Here is a 21935-nt window from a genome sequence, read left to right on the forward strand (position 1 = left end):
TGAGTCTGAATTTCAAAAGTCTTAAAGTTTTTTCAAGCAAATTTTGAACATTTCGGAGTCTTATGGTGTAAATTTACTCCTTTTTTCTACAAAGTCCCCAACATGCCGTCGCAGTGTGACGATGATGATGATGATGAAGTCATTTTGGAAACGCACGCAGCCCAAAGTGCTGGTTTCAGCCGTGCCAAACATCAGACTGTGAGATTTGCTCAGTGTCACAATCTTCTGCTCAACAATTTCTGACAGCATGAAGAAAAAAAAAAAGACTTTTTCTCTGTTTCATGTTGAGCGTTCATTTGGCGTCCATATGAGGGTCTGATGTTCGTAGAAAAAAAGCTCTTCTGTTTGGGAGAACACATTTCATAGAAACAGATTCTCAGAAAAAATAAAAACACTCAGAATGTCACAGTTTGCAGTCAAAGCAACAAAGACGGCCGAATTCACGGATTTGAACGCAGGTTTAAAAAACTGAAGGCGCGTCACACCGTGGTGGCCCGGCTGTGTTTGAGCGCTAGAGGAGAGTAGTCCTTGATGCGAACGCACAGTTTCCCCCGCAGCCAGGGGTTCTGCAGCTCCAGGGGACAAAAGTCGTCCTGCAGCCACTTCTCCCTGTTGTCCACCACCAGCACCAGGCCGAAGTGCTTCACCTGCTCCGGGCCGTAGCTCACACACTGCTGCTGCTCCTCGCCGCCGCCCAGCAGGCGCCGAGACACCGCGTTCATCTCCTGCACCACCAGCTGGATCATTTCCCGGGCCGTCGTGACCGAAGTTACGCAAAGCTGCAACACAAGGAGAGGAGGAGGAAGAGGCGACGCTTAGCTCAGCCTCAGACAGACACACACAGCAACAGCAACTAAAAACAGATGAAAATTAAATAGAAACTCAGGGAAATTATTTTAAAAACCCACAAAGTGCTACGGGTCAAACTAAGAAGAAAAAGGAGAATAAAGTTGTGAGAGAAAAAAGTCAAAATGATACGAGAATTAGGTCGTGGAACAAAAATGTCATAAGAATAAAGTTGTAATACTACGAGATAAAAGTTGCAATATCAGAAAAAAGTCATAATAATATAAGAAGAAAGTTGTAGTATTATAAAAATAGTTGTGGAATAAAAATGTTATGAGAAAAAAGTTGTAATTATCTGAGAATGAACCGCAGGAGCTGAAAATGTTACAAATGCTGGAACTTTGGTTCCAGTCAAACTGAGTCTAATAATAATAATAATAGATTTTATTCATAATGTCTTTTATATCTTTAGATCTCAAAGGGCAAGAAACAAAAGCAAAACAAGTGATTGTAGTGGATAAAAATACTTAAAGAAATTAAAACGGCTATCTAAGAAAATGAACCAAACATTTTGCTAAAAATAAATGTCTTAACTCCTTTTTAAACAGTGGGTGGATTGTTGTCATGGAGGGCATTCCGTAGCGCCTAGAACACCGGTGTCAAACTCCAGTCCTCCAGTCGCTGTCCTGCAGTTTTTAGATGAGCCACAGGTACAAAACACTGGAATGAAACGGCTTCATCACCTCCTCCTGGTGTACATCAGGTCTCCAGAGCCTTAATGACCTAATTATTCTGTTCAGGTGCAGCAGAGGCTCATCTAAAAGTTGCAGGACTGCGGCCCTTGAGGACTGGAGTTTGACACCCTTGGCCTGGAGGAAACAGGCTGGCGGTGCTGCGGTACCTTAACGCTGGTGTCGTTGGGCAGACCCGTTCGGTACTGTGGGTAGACTCTGAGCGTGGCGTGGCAGCCCTTCCTGAACACGGCCGGCGACGGCGAGTTGAGTCTCTGCGTGCCGCTGTCCTCCGATAGCGTCCGAGCCGGCGGACGCTGAGGCGCGCAGCGCTCGGCAGAGCAGCAGCGGTCCACCGACGACGGCCGGTGCCACCGGCTCTGCGGCGAGGCGGAGGGGGAGGAGCGGTGGGGCTGCGGCTGCTGCTGGGCCGACGTGCTGGACGGGAACTCCAGGCTGCTGGTCCTCACGCAGAAGGCCTGCCTCTTCTCTGTGATGTGCAGCAGTTCGATTTGCCTGCTGGGGAGGATGAATTCGCTGTCGAACAGCTCCGGCGGGCCCCTCCGCTTTTCCCGCCCCAGCTGAGGCTCTGAGGCCTGGAGGACGTCCGGCGTGGAGTCCCTCAGGGGGCCGCGCCCGCCGGCACCGGGGCAGCTCAGCCCCCCCGAGCCGCCGCCGTCGCTGCGCAGGAAGCCGCGCGGCTCCAGGGGCGCCGAGGAGGACAGGGGGGACGGGGGCAGCAGGTCCAGCTCACGCGGGCTCTGCGCCCGGCTGGAGTCGTAGTCGCTGTCGGTGGTGAGGAAGACTTCAGAGGAACCCTCTTCATCTGACAGACCGGGATAATCTGATGGAGGTAATAAAACAGCAGCAGTAAACCTACAAAGCCTCGGAAAATGATTCACCAAAAGTAATAAATTAAAATGAGATCAAGATTTTTATCATAATTTATCAATTTTCTCTTTCTACCAAAAACTGGATGATAAAAATGTTCAGTCTGGTGAATTGGTCTCAACTTTCTACAATTTTGTTTGCAGAGACTAGATAATTCATCTTATTTGTTGTTTTGTTTATTTTTAATTTATTCATCTCTGAGAATATGCTTTTGCATTATAATAATATTATTGCCGTTATATTACTTGAAAATGGTCTTAAAATAACAATATTATCGTTTATCACAATAACTTCCAGGACATTTAATCATCTAGAAACATTTGTTATCGTGACAGACCTAATAACACTTTAGCTTTTTCACATTTTGTCAGATCACAACTACTGATGCTCCGATCCACTGTTTTCACTCCCGATACCGATATCTGATGTATCTGTTGATACTGATCCGATAAGAAAAAATGGCTGAACTTATTAAAGCGATTCTTTTTCTTAAACATAGATGTACTGACTTGCATATTAATATGATAACTCTGCACTAGTGCAGCACGTTTAAGAACACCAACAGCTGCATAAGTTTGGTCAAATATGCAAAAACAACTTTCAGTGAAATTAGGAGCAGAACAGCTGAAGTAAAATAAATATGAAACTGGTTCAGAAAATGCAATTAGAATCTCTAAATATATTGCAAACTAGACTGAATAGATTTGCCCTTATGAATCAGGCAGTTTTTTTTCCAATACTTTGACTGATACCGATTCCAATAGTTAATCGGTGCAACTTCACCAGGATTTAGTGATAAATCAAGATTAAGTAGTGGATTTTTAAAAAATAAATACAATTCTGAAGAGTGTGGCATGCATTTATCTTTAGCTTCCCTTAGTTAATACTTTACAGTTCCAAGACTTCTGCGATACGTTCACTATGGCTTTATTCTCATAATGAAAAGTGGCTCAAATGCTTTAAAACTTTAAAAAACTCTTTGACAAAATGTTGTAATAACACATTTTTGAACAGGACAAATGTTTCTGCGACTGTCTCCAGATGTTTCTGACCTGAGTGTTTGCGGCAGGGTTCTGGTGAGGGCATGGGGGAAGGCATGAAGTCCGGCTGGGACGAGGTGGAGGCCGGTTTGTCTGGCAGAACTTCTTTAGAGAAGTCTATGATCCAGCTGATGGAGATTCCTCCTATGGGCTGCTTGTAGCGGGCGTACTGCAGGGCGTCCATGATCCACCGGGCGTCCCGCCACATCTCCTCCATTTGCTGCAGAAAATCAATTCAGCTCATCATGAATATCAATGCATATTAGGGTCTCTGTAGATAGACAAGGGGGAAAAGGAATGCAAAAATATCTAATCTCAGAAATTTTCTAGAAAAATTTTGAATTTTCTGAGTTTGAAGTTACAATATTTTCCAGAAAAAAGTCAGAAATTTTGAGATTAATCAGAAATGTATTGAAAATTGTCTTGGTAAACCTCAGTTAGTGTTAAAAAATTAGATTTTTTTTTTTATCCATAAAAAAAGGTAAGTTAAAAAATATGATTAAATGAAGTCAGGTTAGTACAATTGGAGCAATTGTAAATTTAAAAAAGTACATTTCCCCCCAAAAATTAAAGTTTCAGAATAATCTAAGAAAATTCCTAGACAAACAGAAACGTTTCTAAGTTTGAAAAGTTAAAAAAATGACTGGAAAGAAACTCAGACGTTTTGAGATTAATCTGGAATTTTTTGAAAATTGTTGCAATAAATGTCAATCAACAAAAAAATGATTGAAATATATTTTTTACTATGTTCTCCATCAAAAAAATTCTGAGCTTGAAAAGTGAATTTTTAAAAATCTTATCTAGAAATAGTTTTCAGTATTTTTTAAAACTGTTTTCTCACGCTTTTCAGGCTGTTTTCCCACGAGAGAATAAAAAATATCAGTAAATTCAGAAACATGATTAAACAAAATGTAACATTACAACAGAAATTTAGAAATTTCTTATAAAAACAAGGACATTCCTGAGTTTGAAACGTTTGTCAGAAATTTGAGAACAGATGTTCTAGAAAAAAACTTGGAAAGTCTAAATTTGTCACAATAAATTTAAATTAATGTTATAAAAACCGGATTAAAATATAGGATTTCTTTCTTTTTTTTTACTGTTCTTTTCTTTTTTCCACCAGAGAATCAAGAAATATCAGTAAATTCAAAAATCAGATTAAATAAAGTCAGTTAGTTCCTCGGTGTTTTCATGTCTCTGAAGTTTACGGCTGCATTAAGTCCAATCTGTGCAAAGTTTCCTGGTGGTGCAGCTGGTACCTGCATTTGCTCCTGGACCTGCTGGTGCTTCTTCTTAGCGGCCAGCAGCTCGGCCTCGGAGAAAGCTTCCCGCAGAGCCTGCTGCGACATGAGCGACTCCAGCTCCAGCAACGCCGACACTCTGCAGTACTGGCCGATGAAACTGGGGCAGTACGCGTTAAAGTGGACTGCAAGGACGCAGAAACACAGAGTCAGGAAATACAGGAACCCGCAGCAGCGTGTTAGGGCTACTGTACATGGAAAAGTAACAGAAGGAAGAGGAAATTACACTCAGAAAGATTTTGAGACTAATCTAAGACATTTTCTAGGAAAAGCTTGGAAACTTCTGAGTTTAAAAAGTCAAAAACTTGCTAGAAGAAAACTCAGAACTGTTTATATTAATCTCTGACAAGTTCTACTAAAACCCATCAAATTTCTGAGTTTCAAAAGTAAAAATTTTGGACTCAGAAAGTTCCATGTTTTTTCTAGAAAGAGGATTTCTAAACTTTGAAATAAAAAACATTGTTAGAAAAAACTAAGAAATGTTTAGATTAATCTCAGGAATATTCTAGTAAAAATGTATGAGTTTCAAAAGTTTATATTTTTGACTCAGAAATGTTCCTGGTTTTTCTAGAAAGTTTTAAGTTTGAAAAGTCAAAAATTTGACAGTAGAAACTTTCATGTTGAAACATGAAAATTTCTGAGTTTTAACAGTAAAAAAATTAGTGAAATTGCAAAAAAAAAAAATTCTAGAAACCTTCTGAGCTTTGAAAGTCAAAGATTTCCCAGTAGGAACTCAGAAGTTTTGAGATGAATCTCAGACGTTTTCTAGAAAAACACAGATATTTCCCACTCCTAAAAGTCCAAAAAACTTTAACTCATAAATGTTTGTTTTTCCGAGAAAGTTTCTGAGTTTGAAAAGTCGAACCTTTGCTAGAAAAAAAACTCAAATGTTTACATTAGTCCCAGAAATTTACTAGAAAAACCAGGGCAATTTTAACTTGAAAAGTCGAAAACTTGCAAAACGAAAACTCACACATTTTTAGATCAACCTCAGACATTTCTGAGTTTCAAATGTCAACAATTTTTGTATTTAGAAATGCCCATATTTTTCTAGAAAATTTCATTTTTTTCTAGAAAATTTTTGAACTCAGAATTATCCATGTTTTTCTAGAACATTTTATAATTTAGTTTCAAAATTACTGAGTTTCTTCTAGCAAGTTTTTGACTTTCAAAGCTCAGAAAATTTCTTAATTTTTCTACTGTGGAATTCTTTTGGCAGAAATATACTCCTCTTTTTTTCCTCTTCATTGGCTCCAGTCCTCTGTTCGCCGCTCTGTTCCAATGTTTTGGTTTCACCTGATAAAGTCTGTGGTAAAGAGTGAAGCCGACTCCTGATCCACTGACCGAGTTCGAAGATCTGCAGCGGCAGCGTGAGGAGTCCGGACCGGGGGGAGTACGGGTGGTTCTGACCGGGAGCCGTGCACACCTCATCTGAAGGCGGCAGCAGCAGCAGGAAGGAAACCTTTTCTCCAAACTCCAACACTTCCTGGCTGTAGATCCGGAAATCCTGAGCCTGGAGAGACACAGAGGATTCAGCAAAACCGCTGGAGGATTTTTACATTATTGTTCTCTCTAAAAAAAAAATAATCTGTGGACACATTTCTGAACTCAACTATTTACAGGGAGTTCTTTATATTTCACAGCACAGGCTTCACTTATCAATGGTAGTTATGCAGAAAGTTCAATGAACTGTTTTTATATTCTATAACTGCTTCAAAAGGTTTTCCACACTGCAAAACCACTAAATATTACCAAATATTTTTGTCTAGTTTCTAGTGCGAATATCTTAGTTACTTGTAAGTTAGTTTTGTCTTATTTTAAATCTATTAAAATAGTTTTACGAGAAACAAAGCCAAAATTACTTTGGAAATGTTTTTTTTTCAGCATTCTGTTGATTTTCTTTGTTTTTTTAAAATGTATTTGTTGGAGTAATATTTTCACTAAGCGATGCAAAAGTCAAAGTAAAAGATAATCATCAATAAAAGGTGGAACGCCAATGAAAAAGGTTCAATATCTTTTTGCTATTCTTTATTTGCTGTAGATACTTTAAGCCAGACAAAAAAAACAACCATGAGCAAAAGAAAAACTGGAAGAAAAAACTGCAGAGCAACTGATTCAAACAAAAACTGCATGAAACTTTGGCTGCTGGGAAGGAAAATGGCGACGTTGGAGGTGGTGGAGAGGTTTTGCTCAGGACTTCACTTTAAGATGCTGCAGCGGTGAAAGTGCAGCAACAACGCTGATTGATTTTATGAGACCAGTTCTGATCGTCGCCTCTAGACTCGCCTGGTTTCCAGGAACATTGATGTGCGCCATCAGATCCCTGACTGCGCCGCGCAGGTCGTGTAAGAGGCGATGCGGCGCGCTCTGAACGTCCTGGTCCATTTCCAGAGCTTCATCCAGACAGCTGAGAGCCTGAAGCCACTGCCACTCCTCTCTGAGGAACAAACAAACTGAGAGTTATTACAGCTTAGTTACACATCTGCTGTCCATGTTACACTAATAAATGCTTCAGGGACCAAGAATATATGGCAGGAATATTTAGGTGTGCATGCTTAATAAGACTGAATGAGAAAAAAGTCAGATTTCTGAGAAAAAGTTGGAATTTAGAAAAAAAATAAATTCTGAACTTAATGTCAGAATCCAAAAAAATATCAGAACTGTGAAATTCTGAGAAAAATTCTAAATTTGAAAGAAAAAAAATCTGAGATTAAAGTCAGGATTATTTTTTTCAGTCATTCTAATCCTTTCCTGTAAACTTTAGGAAATTCAAAAAAGCGCAACATTTTTAAGTGTAAAAATGTTCCTGATTAAATGAAGCTGTGTGCACCATCAGTTTTTACAGCGTAGACTCGGAGCTTCTCCCACCTGGACACGTTGGCGTTGTCCCGTATCTTGGTGTGACAGAGAACGTTGGGCAGTTTCTGCGGCACCAGCACCCTGATCTGCTCCACTGACGTGCAGAGCTTCAGGTAGCCCAGGTACAAACCCGGAGACAGGAGCTTCCTGCTGCGCCTGTGATAGGCCAACTTCTCCTGGGAACAGCAGAGAGCATGCTGGGAAACATTCCTGGAGACTCCATCAGAATACATTCGTTTCCATGTATCTCAGCCTTAAATCAGGGCTGAAAATAACCCTTTTTTTCATTGTGCAATTTGTTCATAACGCGCCACAAGACAAATACTTTAGTGAGCTGTGGTTTCGACAGAAGACTCTCCACCATTGTTTCAGAACCACAAGAACAGAACCAGCGCACACTGGAGACGAAAACAGCATTGCAACAATGCTATCAGGTTTACCGGCTATGGATGGAAATCAGCTTGTGGTTCCCTTCAATGCTGCAACTTCAGCGAACAAAACATCAGTTATACAACATTCAGTAACAACAGTTGGGTAATAATTACAAAATCCAAAATTTATGAAAAACAGTAAAATACCGAGCACTCACTGGGTGTTCATTCATTTTAGTCTGGTCAACTGTTCTCACAAAGAATGATAATTGATGTTTGTTTAAATGGGTGACAGTGATTGGAGGGACTTGTAATTGGACGCACTTATCAGTTTACAGATCTATTACTGCGGCCTCATGTTTTCTACATTTCTCTGAATGAGACGTTTCAAAATATGACAGAAATTTCCGAAACAATTAATCATATTAATCGTGATTAATCGATTATTGAAATTAGCAATCGTTTAATTGTTGACTAGAGAATACAGACTCAAGAAAACGCCACTTGGTGAAAAGAAAACCATGTAGAGCAGTAACAAAGCAAAAAACTACAAAACATAAATAGATATTGTGTTTAAGATTAAAAACTTTGGTCTGTAAATACGTTTTAGCTGAAAGTCCTGAACTGGTTTGTTATTATTATATTTAGGCAGTAAATTTTTATTTTCTTAATTAAAAAAGGTACTGAATTATTTGTTTATTTGCATCTTTTAATGTATATCTAATATTGTATAAAAAAAGGCTATTTTATCTGATTAATTGCCAGAATAATCGATAGATTAATCGATTACTATAGTAATCATTAGTTGCATCCCTAAACTGCGGAAACACAAAATTTTACCAAATATTTTTACATTTAGTTTCTAGTATAAATATCTTAGTACACTTGAAATAAGACAAAACAAACTTACTAAGTGGTTAAATGAAAAACATGCAGAATGGACCAATTTTTAAAATCTGATTAATCGATTAATCGTCAGAATAATCATTAGTTGCAGCCCCAGAAATTTCAGAGAGAACATTTTGTTGTCTTCCTTTGTAACCTTTAATTTTGTCAAATTTCTGGTCAGGCAAAAAATCAAGAATGAGGTTTTCTACCAAAAGCCCTCCATCCCATTCCTTACTGCTGAGGAAACTCTGAGAAACAACCTCAGAAATAACCATCATCTAGCAGCTGATCTGACTTCTGATCAGTTTTTCTCGCTGTGTAACTCACGTGGAGCGTGATGAGGAGCGTGTCCAAAGCGGTGGGCTCCTCGGGGGAGGAGATGGACTTGCGCTGCAGCTGGAGTTTACAAAGCTGCGTCCAGCGCACTCCGTCCAGGTTGGGGCAGGCGTTCATGTCCTTCAGCAGGACCAGCAGCGCGTTGCCATGTTTGTCTTTGATGGGCTCAAAATACACCTGGCCAAGGTCCTGCGTTCCCAGCATTCCCTGAAAAACAGAAAAGTGCCAAAGAGTTATCATAAAGAGGGAGATGTCGGGTGATGGTTCTGAATATTTGCTTGTAGAACCATCATGCTACCTGCAGCTGGGAGACGGCCTGCAGCATCTTCAGACGGGTCTGCAAGGTACACGAACAAGAGGACTGAGAGGGACTGAGACATTGCTGGAGCCAGGATATCTCCTCCCATAAGTACGACACCTGCAACAGAATTATGATTTAAAGTGGATTTCAACAAGAACTACACACAATTTCCAGACTTTGGCTGTTTTGCCATTGATCTGGCTAATGCTTCATCTTTCTTTTGGTTGTCTAGTTCAGTAATTCCCAACACACTGTCCTGCATGTCTTAGATGTTTCCCTGATTTAAGACGCCTGATTCAAATGATGCAGCTCAACGAAAGTCTGTTAATCTAAATAATAATGTGTTCCTGAAGCAGGGAAACATTGAAACATGCAGTGTGGCTTGAGGACCAAAGTTAAGAAACACTGATCTGATGTTTCAGACTCACCTTGGAAACCTGCAGATACTGTTTAATGTGCATTATTTTCAATTTTTACACATATTTAGGCAAAGAAATGTTAGAAAATGTGACAACATCTTATTTGAACTGATGTGCATAAGAGTAACATAACACCTGTCATGACCATGAGTCTTCATGACTTTATGACTGCAGCAGTGAATCTTATTGGTAGATAATGACGTTTAAAAGCAAAGTTGTATTAAAATTTAAATTAAAAGTGTCATTATTTACCAAATGAAACTTGGTGACAACAGTCAAACATTCATGTAGACTCCTTCGTGTTGTCAGTCTTATGCACACCAGTTCAAATAAAATCAGGGTTTCCCCAGTGTATTATAAGCCTGGCGGGCCACCAGGCTTAACTTGTGCCGCCATCAGGCTTAGCATTGCTTATTTATTTAAGTGTTTTTAAATGTTTGCATTTTTTAAGACTTTATAGTCGGTGTTCAGATATTAATCTTCCAATAACACATAATTATCAAGTTATATTTTCCAATTTTCTGTCAACTTTAAACATTTTTTAACTCAAAAACATGGCGGGCGGCTGAAAGAATGACAGCCGAGCGCCCCAACCACCAGGCAACTTCTTGTTTTCTACCTTCGTAAACCAAAGGAAGTCCTGCATTAGGCTGCTGGAGTATGAATCTTCTATCTCCACCACAGGAATCTGGTCCTCTGGCGTCACCAACACGTTGTCATCTCTGTAGAAGATGGAGGTCAGGTAGAGACCTCTGGAGAGGAACACAGCAAGAAGAAAACCCTGAAGCTTAACAACTAAAATTAGTGCAAATATTGAAAAATAAAAGTTAGCTGCTGGAAAATAATGACACATCTTAGAGATACAGACTAAATAGTTAAAAGATGAACGTCTACTGCTTCTTATTGAACGTTACCTTACCTTTTCAGGCTTTTTACGAATTTGCTGGTAGGTTGGAAGAGATGCCGGAGGCTTTTGGATACAGAGTGCTTCCTGCCTTGTGTTGGAGCTTTGCATTGCTCTGTGGGAAAAGATCGACTTTGTCTTCAACACATCAGACGTTTGTCCATTTAGCAAAAATATGTCCATTTGTACTCATTACTGATGTTGGTTTGTAGTTTGATTGGTTTACTTGGTTTTAGAGAGATTTGAAAAATTTATTATAATACTGGCTTTTCACCAATTCATGAAGTGTTAAATCATATTTGATTATATCAACCTGTCCTGTGACTGCAGGGGGAAATCTGCATTATTTTTCCTTCTGCTATAATCTGGCACCAAGCATCTCCTTTCAAAAGGTTAAAGAAAAGTTGTACATTGTTTCTGTGTAGATAAAGAAATAGTATAATGGTGCAAGAAATAGAACGTTTCAAAGAATACGACCAAATGTCAAAAAAGGTTTTACTGGCAAAGCAACATTAAAGCTTAGCTGATGTGGGCAGAGGACCCAAAACCTGTACTTAAGTACCGCAGTAGTGATACTGCAACATAGTTTTACCCAAGTAAAAAGGTGTTTGGTAAAAAGTACCAAGTAACTGATCAAATGATCAATTATTTAATATGTAAAAATGGATGTGATGTGAAAATTACATCAGACAGACCAAAATAAAAAGTTAAGTGGGAATTTTGGTATTTTAATGACCAAAATGACAATAATATAATATAATATAATATAATATAATATAATATAATATAATATAATATAATATAATATAATATAATATAATATAATATAATATAACAACAAAAAAATAATCAGGCAAAAAAAAGAAAGTTTCCAAATCAGTTTCATCAATAAAAAACTTCAGAAACTTTAACAGAAACTGCAGGTGTGCATCTGAGTCTGGGGAATTTTTGGTTAAAACATTTTTGTTTTTCATTCAGTAGAAAATCCAGAAATTTCACTCGAGGAGAGATACTTCAAAATAAAATTACTCAAGTAAAAGTAAAAAATAAAGAGTAGAAAAAGTACTCCTAAAAGTAATTTTTTTTCCAAAAAAAATTACTCAAGTAAATGTAAGTAATTACTACATAACTGCAGCTGAGACTCTTATGATCCTGAGACAGTAACTCGGACCGACCGCCCCGTTTCCCTCACTGAGCCGACACTCGGTTCTGTTCCGTCCTGACGAGGCCCAGGTTGAAATATTCCAGCGACAGGCTGACTGACAACAAACCTGACAGGTACAACAACATGGCCGACTGCTTCTCGCCTCTCCTGCTCTAGTGTGGTGCAGCACAATTTAGCAGTCATGCCGGCAGACTATTGGCCTACAGGGAGCCACTAGCTCCAGCCGTCTCAGGGGAGCACTAACTGTGTGTACATGTGTCTGTCTGTTTACATGCACTCACTGTGGCAGCCTTTGAGTGGAGTCCTATGTGTAGACTCAAGAAACTTGGGTAATTCATGCAGTTGTGTCTTAACCTTTAGCCATTAGCTGACAGGTAGGTCAGTTAGGTCTGCAGGGAAATGTTTATTTTTACTGGGCCACGAGGGGGTTGGAGGCAAGAGGGGGGGTTATATATATATAGATATATAGATATATAGATACAGATATATAGGCATGCATGTATGTAGGGCTGAAGCGATTAATCAGATTAATCGTTTTAACTCAATTACTGAAATAATTGCCAACTAATTTAGTAATTGATAAATCGCTAAGTTTAGTAGCCAGTCTGGTGAAAAACATTCTGAGCAGGTTTTAATTAAACCAAAACAATACATACATTTTGCATTTATGATAAAAACGCCTTTGTATGTAAATATGCTTTAGCCAGTGGTGAAGTTTTAGCTAAACCCCCGATGGTTTGGTTTGGATTTTAGGCAATAAAATGTTTATTTTTTCATTCAAAGGAGCAATTGAATTATGTATTTGCATATTTTAATGTATGTCTAATAATGTAGGAGAAAGGCTTGAGTGGTTAAATGAAAAATCTGTAGAATGTGACATTTTTAAACCTAATTGTCAGAATAATCAATAGATTAACTGGTTATTAAAATAATTGTTTGTTGCAGCACTAATGTATATGCATGTTGGTAGTTGGGCTAAAACATTTAATCACAATCAATCACAGACAAAATAAATTTACAAGTAACTTTTCAGCCAGACATGGGAGCTTCTTTAAGTCAGTTATTGATTTATATATTGCTGAAAAGTAACTTGTAAATTAGTGCAAAGATATTTGCACTAGAAACTAGACCAAAAATATTTGGTAACATTTTTGTTTTTGCAGTGCAGTGTGTAGGTTTACCCTCATTAGACACACAGAGCGTCCCAGGTGATAAACCTCTTCATCTAAGATGCAAAACAAACTAATTTCTTCACGTCAAGGTGAAGTAACCAGAAAATGTTTGCACCTTTTGCCCTCACCTTCCCATCAAACATGGGGGAGGGGGCTCTGCTGGCCTCAGTCCCTGGTTGACACTGAGTAAGACAGACAAGTAGGGCTGACTGCTGGGGAGGCTGTGTTAGTCAAGGCCTCTTTCACAGTTTAATTAATAGTGTTTGGACAAGAGGCAGAAGGAGGTGTGGGCCATAAGCCAGGCTGGGATGAGGCGTGGGGGGAGGGGAGGGCCAGAGCTGAACGAGAGAGCATGTGTTTGGATATTTGTGTCCGTTCGTGTACGAGCCCGTCTATCTTTACGTGCAAGTTTACAGTATATGTGTGGACAGTAGACAAGACGGCTAGTTCGCTGTGGGGGGTGCGAGAGGGAGGCAGCGGCAGTCAGTGTTAATTTATGCTCTCCTCAGACTCCAGCCCGAGACTCGTCTGTTACAGGAATAACAAACATGACCCGGGGGACACGCCACCTTGACTACTGTGCCTGAACTCTCAAGCTCAGTCAGTTGCCGCCTGACAGACCGAGAGCCACTCAATACTGACTATTATATTGCATCTGAGTCTGCCGCTAATGCGGCGCAGCCACAGAGGACAATAGTAAGTGGTGTTTGAGACAACTTTGCTCAACGGTAAATGCGGCTCGCTGCCAAGCGAAAAGGGGGACGGCGTGGACAGATTCTGACACTTATGGGACCGGCGTACAGGCGGCAGTGTTTGGGGATATAAACAGCTTGAGTGTGAGAGATGTTGATCTGCATTTTGTCACAGAGAGAGAAGTATTCAGCAGCGAGGGCTGAGTCATGGAAAGACTCAGGAGGGCGAGGGGGGCTGAGCGGCGAAGACAGAGGGGAGGTGGCATGCCATCTCAGTGTGTGCGGAGCCTCAAGTACTTGTCATGCCTCAGATTGTAAAGTGTCTGTCAAGGTGAAACGAAACACAGCGATTAGTGAAAACGTGTTGCACCTGCGAAGCTGAGCTGTTTTCTTAGGGAAAACGACTGGAGTTTGACTGAACCTGCAGCTCTGCTCCACTGACAGCCGCTTGGGTTAGTGGCCGAAGCGTTCAAACATCTTAGTACACTTAAAATAAGACAAAACTAACTGACACGTAACTTTTCAGTAAAACATAAAAGCTTATTTTAAGTTATAAATATTAATTAAAAAAAGTTCCAGTTCCACTGGCAGATTCTTTCATTTGTAACATGAAAAAATGACTTATATGAGATATTTTTTGATCAATATTCAAGAAATATTGACTTGAAACAAGCTCCAATATCTTACTGAAAAGTTTCTTTTGCCTGATTTTCTTATTTTTTTGTTTCTTATAAAATTATTGTCATTTTGTTCCTTAAATAACAAAATGTCCCCTTAACTTTATATTTTGGTCAATCTAATTATGTAACATTTAAATATAAAATGATTGATAATTTGATCAGTTACTCAGTTCTTGAGTACTTTTTACCAAAAACTTTATTTACTACAATTTCTGGCTACTCTACCCACCTCTGGGATTTTTCACATTGTAAAACATAATGTTAAGAAAAATGTTAATAAACTAAAAGGGATAAATTTAAAAGATTTTTGAAGATGAACTTGAACAACATAAACATTCAGGATACAAACATTTCCAATAATGAGTAATTTAAAGATCTCCTCAGGTAAACTGTCATCGTAATGATGAGTCTGCTGTGAAGATGCGGTCAGAATAAATCACCATGGCAGGCGCAGTGGCGATGAGCTTCTTTAATCTGACCAAGCAGCTGGTCCAGCGCCTCCTTCTGGCCTCTCTGGCGCGGAGGGTGGCCGTCGACGTCCCTCCAGCCTGCAGAAAGACGACAAAACGCCTCAGAAATCAATCAGATCTTAGAAACTCATGAACGCTTTTCACATCTAATGAGAATTATATCACCAGTGAAGAGGAAGTGGTGATAGAGCAGCAGTATTGGAGATTTTGTGAAGAAGACAAAACCACACAAAATATTTTACTATATTTTCGTACAAAAAGAATGAAATAAATAAATATGTCTACTGCAAATACCAGCTGTGTTTAATTTATATCAATTCACATTTTTTGCTGCTATACAGCTTGCCAAAGCTTCCATTATGTGCGATAGAAGAAGACAGAAGATAGTTTGGGACTACAGTGAAAGTACCAACCAGACATTTGGCAATTTCATTAGGAATCAAAATAATCTGTTTTAAATTGTGTAACAAATAATTACTGAAAAGTGTGGGAAGTACACGCCTGAATCAACAGTCCCACAAAAACAATGCATGGAACCTTTTTAGTCAGTTTCCATGCTTTCATCCAGTTGCTCCGCAAAGTTTGAGCAAACTACTAAAGATGACCTATGATGCTTCCTGTAAAAGGTTAGTACAGATCTACTGGCTATTTGAAACATGTTCATTACATTGTTTTATACAAAATAATTCATAGATGATGAAATTTCTGTTCTCTCAGAATGAGCATTTTAGGGCGTCCTGTCACTTTAAATCCAAATAAGCTGCTGCTGGCCACGCCCCCAAAACTCAACATTTACGTGAAAACAGCTGCAAACAGATGCACAATTATACAACCGCACATCATTGAAAAGCAGAAGTGGAGCCTCCTACACAACCAGCAAGAGTGCAGCATGTGGTTTCTGGATGGTAAGTAAACAATAAACACTTTGCCTTTTCCAGCAGCCATTGTACAAGTCATATAGCGGTGAAACCAGCTGGCTAAATGTGCTGCAGCTCTACTAGGGGCAGAGCAACAGCCCTAATTGGGGTTGCTTGGTAACAGGGCTGTGGTTGCTTGGTGTGAATGACGTGACATTTCAGAGGTTTTTGAAAGGGCTCATTTTCCAGACACCAAAAAACATAAATATTTTGCCCAAATAACATCTGGCTGTCTGTTTTTTGTTTTTTTTTAGGGGTTGGGAGTTAGAAGCAGCAGAAACCCAAATGGAAATACAAAAACATGCAAATGCATAATGGATGCATAAAATTGCATAATGGATCCCCTTTAACCAAATGATCCAAACACACTGAAAAAATTATTGTCCTATAAAAACAAACCCAATATCCTTTTTTTATACAATAGAGGCTATTCAGAAAAAAAGACTCTTCAGCACATTTTGTGTGAGTACAGGAGGATGAGTCAGCGATAACCCACCCCTGACCAACCATCACCCTCATCCCGAACCCCACCTTCCTCCAGAGCCCCCGGCGGGTGCAAGGGGCCGAAACACGGTGCGCTCTATTCCCAGAAAGGTGCCTGTCCCGACAAGACAAGCGGGCCCTTTAATGGGCGTCTACGGCCCGGCATAAGGCCCCCACTGTTGGGGCCGTGCCGCTCGCTGCAGCACAGACATGCAAATATTTCCAGTGGTAGGCCCAAATGGAAAACACAAACACGCAACATCTAAATTAGCTCCGAGAGAGGGACGGAGGGAGGTGGGCGAGAGGGAAAGCCTAGTTTCTCTAAACCGACACCACATACACACACGGGCTGAAAAACAGCGTGTGCTGATGAGCACAAACATGTTCATGTGTTCCCCAGATGTGCCAGGAGAGAACCAGTAGAACCGCAAAGACAGTGTGTTTGGCTTGTTCTCTGTTCCAGTAGGAATGTAACAACTGGAGAAACTTTAACATAACCAAGAGAGAAACACAGAGGTTTGATTTTAACAACGCATTTCTTTTTCAACGAATACACACTGTGACGTTACAATTTACACGCCAAGATTCACATTGAAAGACTAACTGTCCATCAAATATTGTAAAAACTGAGAGAAAAAAATCAGTCGAGTTATTCATCATTAAAAAACAGAAACTCACCAAAGTGAACATTGTGCCAAGTTTTTCCACTGCAGCATTTTTAATCTGATTTCTTCCACTAATATAAATGGAAAATTGTGCTTGTCCTATCAAAATAATGTAAACAGTTTCACTTAGTAGCTTCTTTTTTTGCAGAGCCTGCAGCAAACAGAAAGGCAACTTGACACCAACGAACTCCACATTTTCTAAAAACATCTTCCAGCCAAATAAAGGAAAGAACAAGGAAAGAGAGGAGAGCATGGAGTGGTGAACATCCCAGCTGTTACACATGACTCCACGGTTAATGTGTTGGCTGAACCCAGAGCTCTGGACGCTGTGTGGGCCCGGCTGGCAGCTCAAAGAGCCAGCCGGGCCCACACAGCACATTGACACCACGGCAACACTCACTGGCATTTACAACTCTAGACGCCCGCCATACATCCTGACTGGGTGCGTGGCGGGCGTACATGTAGCAGAGAAAACGACCCGGGACTTTCTGACGGCGTGGCGAACCTTCAACTGGTCTGCTGAAACTTAATATGGGAAATAAACATACAAACATGTTGTTACAGTGATAATATGACCATGTTTTTCAATATAACTTAAAGGAGATCTATTATGATCTCTTGAACAGGTTGGAATATGTATATAGGCAATACCAAACATGTTCATTGTATTTTTTGCACAAAATCATTCTCAGATAATGAGATTTTATTCTGCTCAGTTCTGCCCATTTTGATTCGTTTTAGGGCGTCCTGTCACTTTAAATCCAAATAAGCTGCTGCTGGCCACGCCCCCCAATTCAACGTTTACACACACATGTGAAAATGGCTGCACAACTACTGAACTGTGCATCTTTGAAAAGTATCAGTAGAGCCGCCTGCACAACCAGCAAGAATGCAGCAAGTGGTTTCTGGATGGTAACATCAAAACACTTTGTTTTTCCCAGCAGCCATTGCATGCAGCGGAAAAACCAGCTCACCAAACATTCTGGAGATCTGCTTGGGTTGCTAGGTAACCAGTGGAGCTCCGCTGGGGTTGCTAGGCGACGTTGTAATGCCAGTCGAATGGGACTTAACAATCGGGAGTTTTTTGATACGGCTTGTTTTCCAGACACTAAAAAACATGAACTTATTGCTGAAAAACAGCATCGTGATTTTTTAAAGCTGTTTTTCGACGCAGTAGAAACAAACATGGAAGCTTAGAAAGGATGAATTTTGCATAACTGGTTCCCTTTAGAGTCACAGTAAGTTTAACTTTTGTTTACTGCGAATTGAAAAATTGTTTAATTTGATTTAATGGTCATATCAGAGTTAAATTAAAAGATTTAAATTTAAGATTTGACAGGTAGGTTTATTTTGTAAAGGTGCAAAGTTTAATCTTCTTCCTTAGTTGTTGTGTTACCATGGTTACAATCTGATGATCTGAGTTTAACCTTTGTGTTTGATCTCTGCTTGTTCTCACAGAGTTTTTAGCAAATAATAACCAATTAGCAGTGATTGCCTTAAAGCTGGACCAGTTGAACTTAGCCTCGTCTCCAAGAGAGAGAAAATGAGAATATCATCCCAGTCTGTGCCTTCATCAGCGTTTTGTCTTCATGAAACATGAATACACACTAAACGGAGACTTACTGGACGGTACAGCGCAGGCCGGGGTGGAAACCTTCGGCGGGCCCCAGCCCTTCATGTTGTAGGCCGACACCTGCACATAGTAATGGGTTCCCTAAAACGGCAGCAGAAACCACAAATTACTGGAACAACTCATTTTATAGACTCACATTACAATTATTATTACGATTATTTTATTTATTTTGAACAGACAAAAACAAAAACAAGAAAAAATAAAACAAATTACGCAATTTTACATGATTTGTTTGAAAAGGAGATACAAGATCTTTCTTTATTTAAACAAACTCTGTTTGAATGACACTTAAACCTCACAGTGTCATGAACGGTGGAGTGGAGGTGGTGAGGCGAATGCAGGAGACCCAGGATGAGGTGAAAGTAAAATGAATTTAATGGCAGATATCCAGAATAAACGCAGTCCAATAGATCCAGACACGGGCAGCACGGCTGAGCGAAAGCCAGGGCTGGACACCGGCAGCACCGGGTCAACGAAGGACATAAAGACAGACTGACACTACAAACGACAAGGACCCGACGAGGAACAAGGAACACAGGTGGGGTTAAATACACCGAGGGTAGTCAAGGAAACGAGACACAGCAGGACAACAGGGAGACTCAGAGACAGAAACTCGAAATAAGTACACAGAAAAACACGGAACATAACACACAGTCTCATCCTTAAATGTATAATTATTTAAACATTTTAACATCAGCAGCATTTTTGGTCCATTTTTACCAATAAGCTCCTTTTCAAACACTTTTTAATCTGTTTTATTTTGATTTGATCCATTCCATAAACTGACTCCACACACTGAAAACACACAAAAACTCTTTTTGGTTGTTTTTTTTTTTAAAGCCCTCCTTCTTTTCTATCATGGCATTTTTTTAATACTGTGTGGAAGTTGATGGTTTCTTACATTAAATATGAATTTCACAGTTTTAAATTTTCCAGAATTTGAAAACATTTGATTTCTAAAATAATTGTGTTACCATTACCCCCACTTTATAGAGTATTCAAATGTATTTACTTATTTTGGTTTTGTTTTGTATTTGTTGCCCCAAACGTCCACACAATAAGTCAAATGTGGTACAACGAGAGTATTATACAAAATAAATAAAGATTTGTAGACCTTATTCCAAAGAGAGCAACACTTTTGATTAGTTTTGATTTTATTCTGTGGTTTCCATCCAACATGACACCCATGTATTCATCTTTCATTTTAATTGGTTCCAAATCCAATTAAACTGACCTGTAGTTAGTTAAAAGGTTATTTTAGGTGAAGTAGATGTAAATCTCCATGATCGGTCCTCTGTCTGAGCTCCAGTTTGGAGACAACGAGGCTCTGGTTTCTTTTTTCTCAGCCCAATCAATTAGAGCAGCCGCCAAGATCCGCTGACCCCACCTTGACCTCTGTCATGTGACAGGAGAGCCCTTTGGTTGGGACCTTAAATGGGAGGGTGGGGGCAGTTTTTCTCACATAGAAAACGAATAAAAATGAGCGTCCACTTGTCTGTTTGCTTCAAAAAGACAAACATAAATCAGTTAGGAAACTGAGTCCCACCTGTTCCTCAGCCAGGAAAGATAAAACCTGAACAAAGTCGGATTTAAAAGACCGCAGATCTATCACAGAAGAATCTAGAAATATATCTTGAATAAAATACTAAATACTTTCCAGGTTCAAGCTGGTGTGTATGTAATAGTAAGAGCTGACTTGAGGGAAAATGGCTTGTAAATTTCCTCACTGGTTAGACAACAGCTGGAGAAGCAACAACACAGTTGTTTTCGGTAGACTTGTCATGAATAAACTACAAAATAAAGAGCGACTGCAGATATTTTAGCTGGTGGTGAAAGAAAACTGCAGCTGCTTCAGTAGTTGTAGATGTTTATCATGGTTTACCGGGCTGAATATGTCTGTCTATTGACTCTCTAAGCAAAGAGGCTTCAAATAAATTCATGTTTTCCTGCAGTACAATAATCCTCCACCCAGAAAATAGTGAAAGTTAGAGATTGGCTACATTGCTGACCATTTGCTGGTATGCATGTCAGGAAAAAGTATTTTCTTTCCTAATGACATGGAAGCACTTCATGATCAATGTTAAGTACGGTGGAGGATCCATCATCCTGTGGGCCTGTTGGGAATCGGGAACTCGTTGATTTAACTGATTTTATTGGTTTGGCCAAGAAAATCAAAATTCAGCAGGATGGTGATCCAAAAAGTTTCTCCAGAAAGAAAATCAAACGTCCTGATGGTAAAACAGAAATGAATAAAGTATTAAGGGAAGCAAAAAGTTTGGCATGAGGGATTTTTGTAAACACAAGGATTTATAAGTGAGTGATTGAGGCAGTTTTTACCCCCAATCGGTTCGATTTGGGACCAAAACTGAAACATTTGTTACATTGTCAGCTGATGTGGTTCTCTTTCATGCTGCACTGAGTCAAACAAACCAAGCTTTTAAACCTGTTCCCCTCCTCGCCTGTGGAGGCGCTGCACCAAGAACCACTGAAAGAAATAATATAAAAACCTCTGAAGAAGACACTCAGCACAACGTCCTGTTTCACAAAATGCAAACGAAGATGGAGCGACGTCAGATTGTAGTGGTTGGAGGATTTCTCCTTTTTTTTTAGGTAAAAAACCAAGAGCCATTTTTCCTGCTAGCGCTAGCCTAGCGAGTTTGTTTTGGTTGTGCTTACCCAGAATGCCCTTCGCTGAAATTCACTTCCTGAGTGGTTTCTGATCCGCTTGGTGTTCACATATGAATTCAAGCCACACCAGAGTTCACTTAAACCAAACTGAGGCTTTTAGACAGACCAGAGTTTGTTTTTTTAGTGCGCATCAGAGTTTATTACACTTTCCATCTTCCCAAACAAAACAAACCAAATCCACAAAATTAAGAAACCTAATTAAAGATTTTTCTCCTCTGAGATTTTGCTGCCGCCGTCGGAGAATATGTTTTTAGTTTTCTTTGCACATTCTCACCAGCGTTGACAATAATTCTAAGTGGAAATTTGATCCAAAAGTCATTTAAAATGAAAAAGTAAAACAGTTTCTTTAGGTGCAAGTTTTAAAATCTGTCCCTGTAATTCAAGCCAGAAACTAGAAGCAGAAAAAAGGCTAAACATTAACAGGTTCTAGAAGAACTCACAGAAGTCAGTCCAGTGATGCTGCACTGTGGAACGGCTGCATCGTCCACCATCATTTCACCCAGCATGGGGCTGAATGAAGGCGCCGCGCTCCAACACACTTTA

General features: G+C 39.6%; 1 protein-coding gene across 2 annotated transcripts in view; it reads right to left on the reverse strand.

Annotated features, from left to right (window-relative positions):
• Positions 1 to 416: 416 nt before the first annotated feature.
• The window catches only part of LOC102233545 (ankyrin repeat and fibronectin type-III domain-containing protein 1-like), a 181790-nt gene continuing 160271 nt past the window's right edge, over positions 417 to 21935 (reverse strand). For both annotated transcript variants that reach the window (XM_023340388.1, XM_023340387.1), the window contains 14 exons: positions 21833 to 21930; positions 18695 to 18785; positions 14977 to 15084; positions 10843 to 10942; positions 10543 to 10675; positions 9502 to 9621; positions 9195 to 9410; positions 7618 to 7784; positions 7036 to 7186; positions 6094 to 6262; positions 4708 to 4874; positions 3461 to 3668; positions 1688 to 2361; positions 417 to 779 (listed from right to left, as the gene is read on the reverse strand). In XM_023340388.1, the coding sequence (XP_023196156.1) occupies positions 480 to 779; positions 1688 to 2361; positions 3461 to 3668; positions 4708 to 4874; positions 6094 to 6262; positions 7036 to 7186; positions 7618 to 7784; positions 9195 to 9410; positions 9502 to 9621; positions 10543 to 10675; positions 10843 to 10942; positions 14977 to 15084; positions 18695 to 18785; positions 21833 to 21930 (2702 nt within the window). In that variant the 3' untranslated portion in view covers positions 417 to 479. The remainder of the gene's footprint in view (positions 780 to 1687; positions 2362 to 3460; positions 3669 to 4707; positions 4875 to 6093; positions 6263 to 7035; positions 7187 to 7617; positions 7785 to 9194; positions 9411 to 9501; positions 9622 to 10542; positions 10676 to 10842; positions 10943 to 14976; positions 15085 to 18694; positions 18786 to 21832; positions 21931 to 21935) is intronic.

Source organism: Xiphophorus maculatus, chromosome 10 (genome assembly GCF_002775205.1).
Source record: "Xiphophorus maculatus strain JP 163 A chromosome 10, X_maculatus-5.0-male, whole genome shotgun sequence".
NCBI lineage: Eukaryota > Metazoa > Chordata > Actinopteri > Cyprinodontiformes > Poeciliidae > Xiphophorus > Xiphophorus maculatus.